Consider the following 15624-nt stretch of genomic DNA (forward strand, 5'->3'; position numbering starts at 1 on the left):
TATCTGACACCATTTCCCTTGGAGGGTCTGGTAGAGCTGCATGCCCGCCTGCACTTGTACTGGTGTGTGTGTGTGTGTGTGTGTGTGTGTGTGTGTGTGTGTGTGTGTGTGTGTGTGTGTGTGTGTGTGTGTGTGTGTGTGTGTGTGTGTGTGTGTGTGTGTGTGTGTGTGTGTGTGTGTGTGTGTGTGCGTGTGCGTGCGTGCACCTCAAGCAAGTGTGTGTGTGTGTGTGTGTGTGTGTGTGTGTGTGTGTGTGTGTGTGTGTGTGTGTGTGTGTGTGTGTGTGTGTGTGTGTGTGTGTGTGTGTGTGTGTGTGTGTGTGTGCGTGCGTGCGTGCGTGCACCTCAAGCAAGTGGTGTGTGTGTGTGTGTGTGTGTGTGTGTGTGTGTGTGTGTGTGTGTGTGTGTGTGTGTGTGTGTGTGTGTGTGTGTGTGTGTGTGTGTGTGTGTGTGTGTGTGTGCGTGTGTGTGTGTGCGTGCGTACACCTCAAGCAAGTGTGTGTGGGCTTGCCCTGACTTCCAGCGAGTGGGTGTGTTGTTCTATAAATGCTTTTGACCTGAACGGCATGTTGTCATCCTCCCTCCTCCACCACCCGATGCCACTTGGCCGCTTAATTTGACCGTTGAGAAAAACCTCTCTGGGATGGGCCAACGGAGGGAGGGAGGGAGGGAGGGAAGAGGAAGGAAGACACGGACTCAGTTAAAACGATCCCATCCCAACCAGCAGAACAGATGGATCTGTCCTCATAGCAACCACAATGGAAAACAGAACTAGTCTATATCCACACCACATACAACCCACGCCCAAAATATCAAGCTTAAACCTAATGCCTGTGTCCAACCTAAAATAGACTATATCATCCCTCAGGGAGTGAATGGGATTGAATGTGAGTTAACAGCCTAGTACAGCCCATCACTACCTGAAAGCAAAACAAACCTATACTGTAGGTGTCACCTCAATTATATTTCTGGATTGATATAGGATTGACTTGTGAAAAATTTGACAGCTTGAAAAGTAATTTTTTCATCGACTCTCAGATGAGGGTAAAAAATTCCAGCAACGTTTTAAAATAGCATCTCGATGCGTTGCAGGTTGACTCATGGTTCAAGTACAGCCAGTCGTGAGCGGCTGTTGGTCCACACAGCCAAAACACTCTGAATCATTATTTTAGGGGACCAAACACACACACACACACACAAAGTTACTCACTAACTGTCAGTTAGAGGGAGTTAGATTTGTTTTCTCATTTTACAAAGGTTTAACACATTTGAACAACACAGCGTTATAAGAGTGAGTTGTCTTCACAGCAACAGAAGGTGTGCTGATGGAATCCCAGATTGTGTGTAGTCAAGCGTTGCTGCACCGTTCAAGTCAAGATAAAATCCTGGCCTTGCCATACGGTTAGACATTCTTCAATAGTATGCATGTCTGGGCAAATCAAACAATGTTGCAATTCCAAAACAGAAAACAAAAGAGACAATGTAGACAAAACAAAAAAGTTTACAACATTTATAAATACGTTTATACATTACCCAACATTACCTTTACTGCATAACACCCTCTATTCTACGACACTGTAGTTCCTTGGTGTCCACATCACCAACAAACTAACATGGTCCAAGCACACCAAGACAGTCATGAAGAGGGAACGACAAAACCAACTGCACCATCGAGAGCATCCTGACGAGTTGCATCAATCCTCCGACCGCAAGGCACTACAGAGGGTAGTGCGTACAGTCCAGTACATCATTGGGGCCAAGCTGCCTGCCATCCAGGACCTCTATACCAGGCAGTGTCAGAGGAAGGCCCTAAATATTTTCAAAGACCCCAGCCACCCTAGTCATAAACTGTTCTCTCTGCTACCGCACGGCAAGTGGTACCGGAGCGCCAAGTCTAGGTCCAAGAGGCTTCTAAACAGCTTCTACCCCCAAGCCATAAGACTCCTGAACATCTAATCAAATGGCTACCCAGACTATTTGCAATGCCCCCCTCTTTTATGCTGCTGCTACTCTCTGTTGTTATCATCTATGCATAGTCACTTTAATAACTCTACCTACATGTACATATTACCTCAATTACCTCGACTAACCGGAACCCCGTGTACATAGCCTCGCTATTGTTATTTTACGGCTGCTCTTTAATTATTTGTTACTTTTCTTTCTTTTTTTCCCTTTTTTTAAAACTGCATTGTTGGTTAAGGGCTGGTAAGTAAGCATTTCACTGTAAGGTGCATACCGAATACCTGTTGTATTCGGCACATAAATACAAATAAAATTTGATTTGTACTTACAGTACACAGAGAACCCAGATTTAACACCATTAAACATTTCCTGCATAATCACTCTTGGCAATCCAGTCGTAAACCTGTACTGGCTGGCACGCTAGCCCTAGCTTCTAAAGATCAGCTGTTACCATCAGACCCACTTCTTGGTTTGGCAACCGGAACATTTGACAGCTAGATGGGTGGGGGAGATTTATGTAAACAATGGGCCCAACCTAAATCGTAAATCACTGTAGCAGATTACATAATATATCATATAAATAGGAGGTTAAGGTAATTAGTTCGGCTATAAATGGTGATTCAGTTTATTACTGTGATTTTAATTATTTATTAGTTTATTACAATAATAGTTTATAATAGTTTATTACAATATAATTACATGTATTACTCTCTGGATATCCTGTGACATCAGCAAATAAAAGAAATACAGCAAATATATATTCTATTCTGTTCTATTCAATTCAATTTTTATTCAAATTCTATTCTTCTGCACTCATGTCAACAGCCAAATGGGTTTGATGAGACATTTAAAAACAAAGATGGAAAGTACATGCATGGACAAATACAAATGAATCAAACAAGTTTGTGTCCCAGACACCCAGACCTAGCAAGAGAAAGCCCTTGTTCGTCATCATCTCTTGCCATCAAGTCTCATTCATGTCCGGCATTTCGGAGAAAGATTAAAAAGAGCAAATTGAATCTCTGATTACTGCAATGAATCAACCACGACTCATAGGCTACACATTGCTATGATTAGCTTAGTTATGGTTTGACAGCTTTTATTCAGCTTTTCACAAATTAATCACCCTTTTCCACCACATATAGTGACTAGCAACCACAATATAAGACTCTAAATAAACCAAACTACAATAGTTTGTGTCTACGAATGGAGAAAATGACTTACCGTCTCTGTAGAACTCTTGTGTTTCCCAGTTTCCCAGTTTAAGAGTGAGGAAGGCTGAGCAGAGGGCTTGGTGGAGCATAGGCTGTGGGCCTAGCCACAAAATTACACTGAACCCCGCCTAAAACACTATACTTAACCTAACGTATAAAACAGAAAGGCATTACATACTGCCAGCCAGATGACTTTCATATGGATTATGCGTGGGGATTGAATGAAGTACAAGGATGGAAAAACCATTCTCTTGAGAATAGGTCTAAAGGGAAATCCACTTTCCATAATAACCACAACTAAGCTAATAGAGACAGATTTATTAAACAAACAGGTGAAAAGAGGTTACGGACGACAAGACAGCTTGAAGACGTGCGCATGCGTGTCTGTGGCACCTTAACTGGGGAGAACGGGCTCACGGTAACAGAATAAATGGACTGGTATCGAACTCATCAAGCACATGAGAAGAGGAGATCCACACAAGTGGACGACAGGAGGCTGCTGAGGGCGTCTCATAATGTCTGGAATGGAGTGAATGGAATGGTATCTCATTCTGTTTCATTCACTCCATTCCAGACATTATTATAAGCCTCACTCAGCAGCTTCCTGTGTGGTCCATGTGTGTGTATCTCCTCTACTCATTCACCAGGTCATACTGTACCAAGAGAACGAAAACAGCCTGCCATCCAAGTCTAACTTTAACTAGACCAAGGGCTTTGGTTTGGCAGTGGCTCAATGGTCGGAAACCCCTTTAATACAGGTTTGCATAAGCTCTGCCAATATACTGCCCTTGATCGCCCACCAACCCAACCACAACTCCTAAAACGGTGGTCCTTATCAGTTTTCACATCCTTCGCCTCTCTCCACGTTCTCTACCCAGGGCATAGGAAGTGCATGCCTCCTTTCTCTCTCTCTTCCTCTCCCTAACCACACCCTTAGAAAAAAAGGTGGCATCTAGAACCTAAAAGGGTTCTTCAGCTGTCCCCATAGGATAACCCCTTGAAGAACCCTTTTTGGTTCCATGTAGAACCCTTTTGGTTCCATGTAAATCTCTTTGTGGTTCCATGTAGAACCCTTTCCACAGAAGGTTCTAAATGGCACCCAAAAGGGTCCCACCTGGAACCCAAAAGGTTCTATCTGGAACCAAAAAGGGTTCTATCTGGAACCAAAAAGGGTTCTCCTATCGGGACAGCCGAAGAACCCTTTTGGAACCCTTTTTTCTAAGAGTGCAGCAGCCAACAGGAAACAGGAAGAGAAGGCCTAGACCAGGCAAACAGAAGTTTTTCTGAGAGGGATAAGGAAAAAGCGGAAAAGTGTCCATTCAGCTGTCATTTCCTCCTCTCTCTCTCCCCTTACCTCTCTCACTCTCTGCTTTCAGTCTTGTCATGTACAGTAGAACAATCCACATAGAGTTGTTCATTGTATCCTGTTTCAATCAGTACAGCTCGGTTACGCAATCCTAGAGGCCTCACTTTGAAATTGCCACATTGCTAGACTACACACACAGTGAGGTACAGTTGCAGTATACTGTATGGCCAATTTCTCACGGTAAGGGCAAGGGCTACCATTGCAAGCCCCACATAATGCCCACCCTTGTCGTCCGTCTTCGCATCGTGATTCCTGAATGTGTCGACATACAGAAATGACATGGAGCCAGGGGCAATGTTTCATGTGGTTTACTGGATATCAAAAGAATGGGATGTGCTCCATATTTTATATTGTAAAAAAATATATATAAAAATAACTGTTTGTACATGTTGGTGATGATTAAGACGTGTTGCCTAATACACATCCCATCTTGTAATAATCTGTTCATTTTATAGTAATCATAAAGACTTAGGTTGAAAAAGACTTCCCACGGTTCCAGACAAATAAAGTTCTCCAAAGTGACTAGACAACATCTGTCTGTTGTTGAGACATTCAGCAACATGTGTTCAGGGCTCCAGTAATAACATCCACTAATCCCTCCTTTTTATTTGATTTATTTAACCAGGCAAGTCAATTAATAACACATTCTTATTTATACTGAAAAAAATTATAAACACAACATGCAACAATTTGAAAGATTTTACTGTGTTACAGTTCATATAAGGAAATCAGTCAATTGAAATAAATGAGTTATGCCCTAATCTATGGATTTCATATAACTGGAAGGAGGAAGCGGCGCAGGTCCTAATCCAGGCACTTGTCATCTCCCGTCTGGATTACTGCAACTCGCTGTTGGCTGGGCTCCCTGCCTGTGCCATTAAACCCCTACAACTCATCCAGAACGCCGCAGCCCGTCTGGTGTTCAACTTTCCCAAGTTCTCTCACGTCACCCCGCTCCTCCGCTCTCTCCACTGGCTTCCAGTTGAAGCTCGCATCCGCTACAAGACCATGGTGCTTGCCTACGGAGCTGAGGGGAACGGCACCTCCGTACCTTCAGGCTCTGATCAGGCCCTACACCCAAACAAGGGCACTGCGTTCATCCACCTCTGGCCTGCTCGCCTCCCTACCTCTGAGGAAGTACAGTTCCCGCTCAGCCCAGTCAAAACTGTTCGCTGCTCTGGCACCCCAATGGTGGAACAAACTCCCTCACGACGCCAGGTCAGCGGAGTCAATCACCACCTTCCGGAGACACCTGAAACCCCACCTCTTTAAGGAATACCTAGGATAGGATAAAGTAATCCTTCTAACCCTCCCCCCCTTAAAAGAGTTAGATGCACTATTGTAAAGTGGTTGTTCCACTGGATATCATAAGGTGAATGCACCAATTTGTAAGTCGCTCTGGATAAGAGCGTCTGCTAAATGACTTAAATGTAAATGTAAATGTAACTGGGAATACAGATATGCATTTGTTGGTCACAGACACCTTTTTTTTAAAAGGTGGGGGCATGGATCAGAAAACCAGTTAGTATCTGGTTTGACAACCATTTGCCTCATGCAGCGCAACACATCTGCTTGCATAGAGATTATCAGGCTGTTGATTGTGGCCTTGTTGTCTTCAATAGCTGTGTGAAATTGCTGGATATTGGCGGAACTAAAAACACGTTGTTGTATACATCCATCCAGAGCATCCCAAACATGCTCAATGAGTGACATGTCTGGTGATGCAGGCTATGCAAGAACTGGAACATTTACAGATTTGTTTCAGAACATTCAATTCTCCAGCAAGAGCTATGGTGGACATACCTGCAGTCAGCATGCCAGTTGCATGCTCCCTCAAAACATGAGACATCTGTGGCATTGTGTTGTGTAATAAAACTGCACATTTCAGAGTGGACTTTTATTGTCCCCAGCGCAAGGTGGACCTGTTTAATAATAATGCTGTTTAATCAGCTTCTTGATATGCAACACCTGTCAGGTGGATGGATTATCTTGGCAAAGCAGAAATGCTCACTAACAGGGATGTAAACCAATTTGTCCACAACATTTTAGAGAAATAAGCTTTTTGTGTTCATGGACATTTCTGGGATCTTTAAATTCGGCTCATGAAAAATGGGACAAACACTTTACATGTTACGTTTATATTGTTGTTCAGTATACAATGACGGCCTGACGAGGCAAAACGCTTCATGTGGGGACAGGGGATAAAACAATGATTAAAGATGATATAATACAAAACGGACAACACAGACAGAAGACACTGGCAACAGCACAAATACAAACAGTAGATGTATGTGTGTGTCGTTTAAAACCACATGCTTCCTTACAAGGCAACGCAAACTAGTGACATCGGGAGTCAACTAGAAACAGCTACATGTCTCAACAACCTGTTCATCTATTTGCCCTTTGAACTCCTCCAGGGACACCAGGTCCAGTAGTTTTAGGTTGGCTTGGAGGGAATTCCAGACCAGGGGGGCTGAGTAATGAAAGGACCTTTTTCCAGGCTCTGTTCAAATTTTCGGGAACAGTTTGCATAAAACAAGATTGAGATCTGAGCTTGTATGAGTTCTCATTTCGAGCTGGAAGAGAGGATAGATAAAATGGCACACACAATCAAATGTAACGCACACACACACACACACACACACACACACACACACACACACACACACACACACACACACACACACACACACACACACACACACACACACACACACACACACACACACACACACACACACACACACACACACACACACACTTCCAAGGCCTCTTGTTCAGTGACGGGGCGAGCCTGTGTGAACAGAGTACAATGACTTCACTGACGACAGACGTCAGCACATCACCCTGACTCACACACATACAGACACCACTCTCTTTCCTGCTGGACCCTATCGTCGTCAAACTGAGGAAAACAACGGGCCAAGCCTAAAGCCCGGGCTTTAGGCTTTAGGCTAATAAAAACCCTTGAATGTGATTCTCTCAGTGAGCAGTAACCATTCGAAAACAGAGACCTTTTCACTCAGGTCATCATTCTGTTTTTGATGACTCAATAAATATTTCAATAGGAAACAACCCCATGAAGGGCTGTTTTACGATGCTGAACAACAACTAGCACGGCTGGTTCTGACTAAAGGGACGCCCAAAAGGTTTCCAAATGTTGTTGGCTTGAATGAGTAGCGGTGGCTTCATTTGAAAAGCAAATACTGCTGGATTGCTACCAGCTCTTTAAACACTCATCTCACCTGAACAAGACAGAAGCGGTGTTGTAATAGCTTCTGTGTCTAAGCAGATGTGTCCCCCTGGGTCACATGACCACTTCACCCCTGACAAAGACTTGTGTCTCATTCCCTTTCTCTTACTCTGTTCTCATAGGATAAGCGTTTCCAGCTGTTTTCACCAACAGAGTGTTGAGATTGGTGGAGGGACAGAATCTTTCTCTCTCTCCCTCTCGCTCACACACACACTTCTCTCTTTCACACAAACACTCACGCTCACACACACACACACACACACACACACACACACACACACACACACACACACACACACACACACACACACACACACACACACACACACACACACACACACACACACACACACACACACACACACACGGTCTGGGGATTACTCCCTCCAGTTTCTTCTCACAGTGACTAGCTAGCGGTGATCCCAGGGGCATGGTAGCAACGGAAACTAGGCCAGAGAGAGGCCTATGAGACTGCACAGCCCCAAAACACAACTGAACACAACACTGGCCTGGGAATCACCAGCAACAACTAACAACGTGCAATACATGTAGTATGTCTAATGGTTGAGTAGGTCTATGTGGATCTGATGGCTGTTGGTGCATGATGTTCCTTGCAGGTTAGGTATAATATATGGTCTGTAAGCTATGACATCCCAAAAGCCTGCATTGGTGTAAATCTTAAAGAGATATTGATGTATAAGCACACTACAGGCAAATTCTGAAAATATAATATAATTGCCTGAGTGCATGATTATTTCAACAGCAACATGGAGTGTTTGAGTTGACAACATCTAGTATGATCATATTTAATGAGATTTATAATAACTTGTTTGTTAGCGATGTATAGCGGTCCCACGAGTCTGGAGTGTAATGAGATATTGATTCGTATGCCTGCTGTAGGCAAAGTTCAAAAATATCACTTTCCCAAGAGTACAGTAAGCTGCCTTGAGGGACCCATAGGTAGACTACAGTAGCTCTGTGTTCAATTGTACAACACCGAGGATGACTACTAAACTAATAGATGAGTTTATGATAAACATTTAAGGGTAGTCTATCCAATCATTCACTTTGGCTAATGCCTGCATGATTCTAGACAGGAAGTACGGTACTAACAGTGAATCCATCTAATTAAATTTGTTTTAGCTTGAATCGGCAATAAACTATGTCAGGTCTTGTGATTTATAATATAATATATGCCATTTGGCAGATGCTTTTATCCAAAGTGACTTACAGTCATACGTGGGTACATTTTACGAACGGGTGGCCCCGGGAATCAAACCCACAACCCTGGCGGTGCAAGCACCATGCTCTACCAACTGAGCCACACTGGACAACTTACGTCATAAGTAGTATGTCATACCACCATTTATGACAACGGTTGTTATCGTTCTCATGACCTAGTCTCTACAGATGTGGTATTCTAAGAAACTCCCTAGATATACAAAACGAGTCTATATTAGTTCCAGTTGAATAAAGCATCACAAAGATATGTCACAGTTGTAACCTGTCATTACTTATAGTGTCTGTATTGTCACTAGTTATAACCCTTCTTTACATTCATTGGTTAGGCTATAACACATTCAAATGATTGACAAGAATGACATATATGTTCTAAGAGGCCAGTGCCATACACAGAATATATCATCTCCTACACAATTTGATAAATGAAGATATTGATTGGCAGACTGAATTAATAACTCATGAATCATTGGCTAGTTTAATCAAAACTGTGATGAGCTGCGATGACTGGTATAGGCTATAAGTGGTGAAACCTTTCACCGTGTATTCTATTCGTAAATATATACAGAATATATGAGGTAGTCATTGTAGTTCGGATTTTGAATGGACCCAGGTAGGTAGATAAATGGTGAGGGGTATATCCTACTCACGTAATGTTTGGACGGATTGCGCCGCTTCTCCACGTCCACGACTTTTACATCCAACACTGTCCGAAACTGCATCTTGACGTTGGAAATGGCTACAGCGTACACACACAATAAATGCAATATTCCAGTTTCTGTAGTAGGCTATAGCCTCTGCAGTTCAAGAAACGTTGAAGAAGAATTCAAAAAGGACATTCATTGATTGGGTTGTCGATTCTAGCTAATGTTCAGGCGCAAGGAATCAAATGTCTTGCCTTGACAATGCGTAACATACCCAAATGCAGAATATATCATAGTCCCTATCAATTGAGAATCTATCTTTATATATGGCTAAAACATTCTACCCGAAATCCAAAAGGCGAGATCTTCACGTTGGACAACAAGGCAGGCTGGCCAGCGGTCGCGTGCTGAGAAGGAGGTCACCTCAAATAGGAAAGTGGAGCGAGTTCCTTTGTGTGGACCACAATACCTTCGGCGAGGGGTGCATACCTGTAGGCTATATAGGGTCGGGGTAGGCAAAGAAAAGCCACCGAATTCACCACCAAATGCCTCCAGAAGCAAGCAAGGCGCAGAGCAATTCTTTTTTTTTGGGGGGGGGGGGGTCTAGTGGGATGGGCTTACTTGTCGTGCGTCCTCCAGTGGGATGAAGCACTTGAGGTAAACTGTGCTAGAAGGTTGAAGTCCCATTCCAACTCATAGTTTATGGAATACTTGCATGTAGTTCTGAGTATCTTGGAAATGTCTATATGTTTGTAAACATTTAGATATGATGTTGGAAAAGATGCGTAAGCATTGTAATACTCTTCACAAGCTGTAACGTTTCCTTAAAGTGCTCCCAAGAGTGGCTACAATGTAGCTAATGACAAGAAAAATGTGAACGTCACACTGTGCTTGGACCATGTAAGGATACTTTTTATGGATGTGATTGGTTTCAGCATAACAATTCAATTCTCTCCCTTATCAAAAACATTTATGGTTAAAAAACTATTAAAAAGGCTACAAATAGCTATAACAACCTATTTGTTCCATAGGCCTAGATAGCATAAACTAGTCCATATATTGCCTCGCAGTTTCTTTGACAGAGGTGGCAACTGAGTCATAAGACGCTATAGGCTGCTCTCATCAATAGCTTGGACGTATGGATACAGATGTTTCAAAGTGGACCAATCAGCGACGGGCTGCATCGCGGTGCATATTAAACGACGAAATACTGCCCCCGTGTGCAAAATGAACATATGCTCCAAGTTGAATTCTAAATTCAGTTATTATACACATCATTTACACAACTTTTGCACATTTAAAAAAAATATATATATTGCACAAAACAGCTTGTCCTGTACTCTTTAAATATACATTCTTACAAATGTACATAGCTCTAGCATGATTGATAGCAACTGATATCTTGAAGATGGCCATGTTAAGTAATAATCCAATTTATTAAGGGTCATATTTATTAGGGCACACGTTATATTTTTCCAACAGAAAACAAAAACATGCGTTTCTTATTGGACAAGGTCGGATGGTACCTCCCCGTTTCACTCCATTTCAGACAGTTTGTGGAATGTCCCAGAATGTCTAAGTCAGCGTCAGAGGATAGTGTAATGACTGTCGCTGGTGCTGATGATGTCACTATTACACTCCAGAGCTTTGAGGACCAGCTCCAAGGCTGCCTTGCTCACGTTGCGACTGTACCTCTGTCTCACACTGGACAGGACGTGCAGGATGTGGCAACCCTTTTCCGCATCTGGCAACGCGAGAGAAAGACCATCAATACATATTATAATACACTGGTATAGCTCTGGAGGAGCAGTATATTGTAAAGTACTCTGAAGGAGTAAGAAGAGGGGAAATGCCCTTACATTTCTCTCGTCTGCAATCTTCCCGAAGAATGTCTCTGATTGCCATGAGAAGATCCTTGTCCTGTTCCGTTACCTAAAGGGGCGAAATACGGTAGAATCAATACTTACTTGTGTCGTTCCAATATAACCCTCAGTCACCACAGTAACACAATGAAAGATCAGTCTCAAAATCTTTCATTCTTGTATGCTGAGCACTTTGCTTGTGTCCCACATCCCATGAGCCTCAGGGTCAATGTGTTTGATGAGCTTCACATAGCACTTAGATCCTCTGTGACATCCGTCTTGATGTGCTGCTGCTGCTTACATGGTAGACTTCATCCTGAGATTTGACCTTGCGGAACACCAGGCCTTCGTCCTGCAGGATCTGAAGGCTCTTCTGGAGTAGCTCCCTGAGCTGTTTGAAAGATGTTGGTGGACCCGATGATGGACCAGCCTCAGGCTCCTAGCATCAAATCACATTTGAAAAAAATTCAGTCCCACTTTAAAATGAACAACTTAAAAGCTTAATGATGCCTTCACAAACCCTTTATAGAGCCTACATAGATGTTCATAGATGTTCTACCTGTTCTGATGCTGTCTTCTGAGGTTGTCTGGAGACCAGAGGCTGTAAAAGGTCCTGGACATCATAGGGTCTGAACCTGGTGACTTCTTTCTCTTTCAGGAAGTCCTTCAGGATACGAGTGGCTCTGCCAAGCAGGTAGGAAGCAGAACCACTGTAGGAAATACCAAATAAGCCATAAAGATATTCACAAAAACGTCAGTAAAATCAAAGTTTGAAGAAATATCATACATAATAGCCGAAATGATGCTGCTCCTCACTGACCAGCAATTGAATACAGCTAGAGATTATCAGACCTACCCTTGAATGTTAGGGTTCTGTGCACTGCTGTCCAGATGGAATGGGTTATCATAGCACTGTCTGTAGAGCTGAGGAACCTCCATCATCCAGGATATCTGGACCGCCATCACCGGGTCTGACACTTTATCTACAACCAACGAATTGGGGGGCCAATAGAGATTGTATGACAACAATAAGTCAGGTTTAATAAACTGTGTATAGTTGCGAAATGCAGAAGTGTGTGTGTATGTGTCCATATGTGCACGACCGTGCATGCCCGCGTCTGTGTGACCATATTCACATGTGTCACCTCTCCACTCACAGTATGTAGAGGCCATTATCTCTCGCTGTTGCCTGGAGGTCTTGACGGGCCCTCGCACCCTGAGCAGTTCTCCTATCTCCAGGTGGGAGCTGCTGTGTTGGGCTTGCCGTAGTTTCTTCAGCTCGTTGGCTGGGTTGAAGTCTCCACGTGCGCTGCTACCGAAAGACCTTGCTCCTGCTGAAGATGATACAGCCAACCGTGAATCTGAACAGGGCTGACATACAGTTATAATGAGAATATCTGCACTTACATGTCGCAGGGTCACCTTGATCCCTCCACTGTTCATCTTTCCAGCAAAGGCTGTTTATAACACCAGTACCATCATCAACTGTAAAGCAATTATAACAGCAACCATATTGGATTTACATGGTCACAATATTTGCATGTGGATAATAGTTTGATATGAAGAGACAAAGTAGGAATATTTCAAACGAATCACTTGAGCTTCATCATTACCTCCGTAACAGAAGAAGTCTTCTCGCTCTCGCTTGTACACCACAGTCCCGAGCACATCAACTTTAAATATCGGGTGAGAGTTGTAGAAGTATATCCCTAGGTTAGGGGAAATGAAATGTGTTAGCTAGTAAAGTTGAATAAGCATGACAGTAGCATTCATGTTGTCAAAACTGAAGGTAACAATACCTGACACTTGACAGGACTCTCTCATCTGTAGGATGTCTTTGACATAGAGCCTGTTGAAAGCGTTGAACATTGGGTCCAGTCCCCACAGCACTGAAGGAGGTTCCTCCCATACACTATCCTCCTCTGGTTCCTTTGCTTCAGACTGCATACCATCATAGGCGAATCACTACACGCGATCAAAGACAACCAAAAGTAGCAAGCTAACCTACTTAAGAAAGCTTACTCGTCTTTCCCTCGCTTGGTTAGTTTGTTTTACTTCGTTTTCCCGGGAAATGTTTTGAGATTTTAGCAAATATTTGCACAGCTTCCGCAAAAGTCCGAGTTTCCGGTCACGTGAATTAGAAAATAGATGAAAATAGAACAGATTAAATAAACCATGCATTTATGTAAAAAAAATTTAATCGTGAAGGACGATTATTAATAGATGTAAATGTGGTAAAGATAACAATGTTAAAAAGTTTGCGGCTGTGCGTGCGAATGCACGTCTCGCATGGGTTTCTGGGACATGTGGTTTTAAGCCATTGAATGAGAGAAGAAATAAGCCCATCATTGTATCAGATACTGTATTATCTATCATATTGATGCAATTATCAGAATTGAACATTTTCAATATTAGGGGAAATGTGCTATCCTTTTTAATGAGGCTATATGGCTTTTCTTTCTCGTTCTATTTTACTTAGGATTTACAAATGTTGCAGGGCTGAACAATAAGCCTAGGTTAGAAAAGTATTGAATAGGCTTCTACAAAATGTCGTACTCCTTAAAATATTATTTAAAAGTTTTCTTAAATGTATGAATAATTTCTAACACATAATGCTGGCCTCCAGTGCTGAGGGTGGAAGCAACGCCCTCTAGACGTTCTCTCCTCCAACATCAATCAAGCGTGAAGAAGTGAAAGAACTACAGCTGCGGGCTCATGAACGCGCATTTGACACCAAATCCTCTAGATTACTGGACCCCGTGCCTCGCCAAGGGAAAGAAGATTGTCTTACCATACCAACGGTGGTTTTATTCGCTATATATGAATTCAAGTGACTTTGGGGGATCGAATATAACATTTCATGGAATAGAATTCTTTGGAAGGGTCGTTTCTGTACCTTCTCTGTCTGCTCTTTGGTTGAGGAAAGAGCCCTGCCGCTTGCGTTGTCAGGCCAATGTGGGTTGTTCTGGAACAACAGCAGCTTCCCGTGATTACTTTGCACTGTGAAAGTCTATTCTTTGGACGGAAATACAATGCCAGGAGACATCAAAGTGAATATTGGTTGGTGTAAGAATCAACAATAGGCCATGATCTCGGTGGAACTTCATTTTGTTTTGGGATAACTGATATCGTTGCCATAATAACGCTTTGACCATCAATGATTTCAGTTGAACAGTATTTGAAATCATTCTGAATTGTTATAATACTGTAACATATTGAATATGCCACCTCAGAGTCTGCTTGACTCAGAGGAACACACCGAGGGACCTAAGTCAACACAACCATTCAAGTCCTATGCGGTAGAACGCACGGATGATCTTCGTATTGCTGGATATTCATTCCTTTGTCAACTGTCTATCGGAAGACGGCAGGCTTGAAAATGGCATCCTTTTTTAATTTCCGTAAAATCTTTAAATTGGGTGCAGAGAAGAAGAAGAAGCAATACGAGCATGTCCACAGAGACGAGAACCCAGAGGAGATATGGGAGATCATTGGCGAACTGGGGGATGGAGCCTTTGGAAAAGTCTATAAGGTAGGATAGGTCCTTTTGGGTCGTTGTAGAGCTCTTCTGATTCATTGTAGCAATGATGATGACATTGTAAACACGTTACACTTACAGTTTAAAACCATGTTTCAAGAATAATCAATCGTGTCGTGTGTGTGTATTCATCTCAGTCCACTCTGCTGTAACCCATTGGAGTAATATGTCCTACATCGTGTTCCTTGGAATTCTTCTCTTAGGCTACGACTGGAAATGTTCCTTCTTACTCTATGTTTAGGACTAAGCCCAACATTGGATTAATGACTGCCATTCTTTTCATTTTGGTCAACAATGGCAACTACACTGCCTCCAGTCCACACACGCACGCACGCACACATGCACAGCTATTTCTTCCTGAACTCTGATTGTTAGGCCATTCACAGCAGCCCTAAACCATGTTAGATGAGTCCCAATAAATTGTGGCATTGTTTTCACCGACCTCAATGCATGGGCAGAGCAAAAAGCCTTGTTTACATGAGTGACATTGAATGTGATCACCCGTGAGTGGAGGGCCAAAACCAGTAGCGGGGTGCTTTGTCGACGC

General features: G+C 42.9%; 3 protein-coding genes across 8 annotated transcripts in view; 1 reads left to right on the forward strand and 2 right to left on the reverse strand.

The window, feature by feature from the left end:
- Nucleotides 1-10163, reverse strand: part of LOC139568651 (SH3 and PX domain-containing protein 2A-like) — a 131986-nt gene extending 121823 nt beyond the window's left edge. For 3 of the 4 annotated variants that reach the window (XM_071390625.1, XM_071390623.1, XM_071390622.1), the window contains exon 1: nucleotides 9684-10163. In XM_071390625.1, the coding sequence (XP_071246726.1) occupies nucleotides 9684-9755 (72 nt within the window). In that variant the 5' untranslated portion in view covers nucleotides 9756-10163. The remainder of the gene's footprint in view (nucleotides 1-9683) is intronic. The other variant, XM_071390621.1, reaches the window with a different exon arrangement.
- A 931-nt stretch (nucleotides 10164-11094) lies between these two features.
- LOC139568541 (CST complex subunit STN1-like) lies at nucleotides 11095-13813 on the reverse strand. Of its 2 annotated transcripts, XM_071390443.1 has the most exons (9): nucleotides 13339-13813; nucleotides 13153-13248; nucleotides 12947-13024; nucleotides 12697-12873; nucleotides 12396-12522; nucleotides 12099-12249; nucleotides 11841-11978; nucleotides 11537-11609; nucleotides 11095-11421 (listed from the first exon to the last, which is right to left on the reverse strand). In XM_071390443.1, the coding sequence occupies exons 1-9, from the start codon at nucleotides 13484-13486 to the stop codon at nucleotides 11264-11266; spliced, it is 1146 nt and encodes a 381-aa protein (XP_071246544.1). In that variant the 5' UTR covers nucleotides 13487-13813; the 3' UTR covers nucleotides 11095-11263. The 2 variants fall into 2 exon arrangements, with proteins under 2 accessions (XP_071246544.1, XP_071246545.1); XM_071390444.1 differs by lacking the exon at nucleotides 12947-13024 and having other exon boundaries at nucleotides 12697-12910; nucleotides 13339-13477.
- A 426-nt stretch (nucleotides 13814-14239) lies between these two features.
- The window catches only part of LOC139568542 (STE20-like serine/threonine-protein kinase), a 37728-nt gene continuing 36343 nt past the window's right edge, over nucleotides 14240-15624 (forward strand). The window contains exon 1 of one of the 2 annotated variants that reach the window (XM_071390445.1): nucleotides 14240-15071. In XM_071390445.1, the coding sequence (XP_071246546.1) occupies nucleotides 14919-15071 (153 nt within the window). In that variant the 5' untranslated portion in view covers nucleotides 14240-14918. The remainder of the gene's footprint in view (nucleotides 15072-15624) is intronic. The other variant, XM_071390446.1, reaches the window with a different exon arrangement.

The sequence above is a fragment of the Salvelinus alpinus genome, chromosome 2 (genome assembly GCF_045679555.1).
Source record: "Salvelinus alpinus chromosome 2, SLU_Salpinus.1, whole genome shotgun sequence".
In the NCBI taxonomy this organism is placed as follows: domain Eukaryota; kingdom Metazoa; phylum Chordata; class Actinopteri; order Salmoniformes; family Salmonidae; genus Salvelinus; species Salvelinus alpinus.

Excerpts from the sequence above, each read along its gene's own strand:
- LOC139568541 (XM_071390443.1), bottom strand. The coding sequence starts at position 13,486 with ATGCAGTCTGAAGCAAAGGAACCAGAGGAGGATAGTGTATGGGAGGAA. Across the intron at positions 11,979-12,098 it reads AGAAGACAGCATCAGAACAG|GAGCCTGAGGCTGGTCCATC; the intron begins GTAGAACATCTA and ends ATTTGATGCTAG. Across the intron at positions 11,610-11,840 it reads CTCAGGATGAAGTCTACCAT|GTAACGGAACAGGACAAGGA; the intron begins GTAAGCAGCAGC and ends TCGCCCCTTTAG.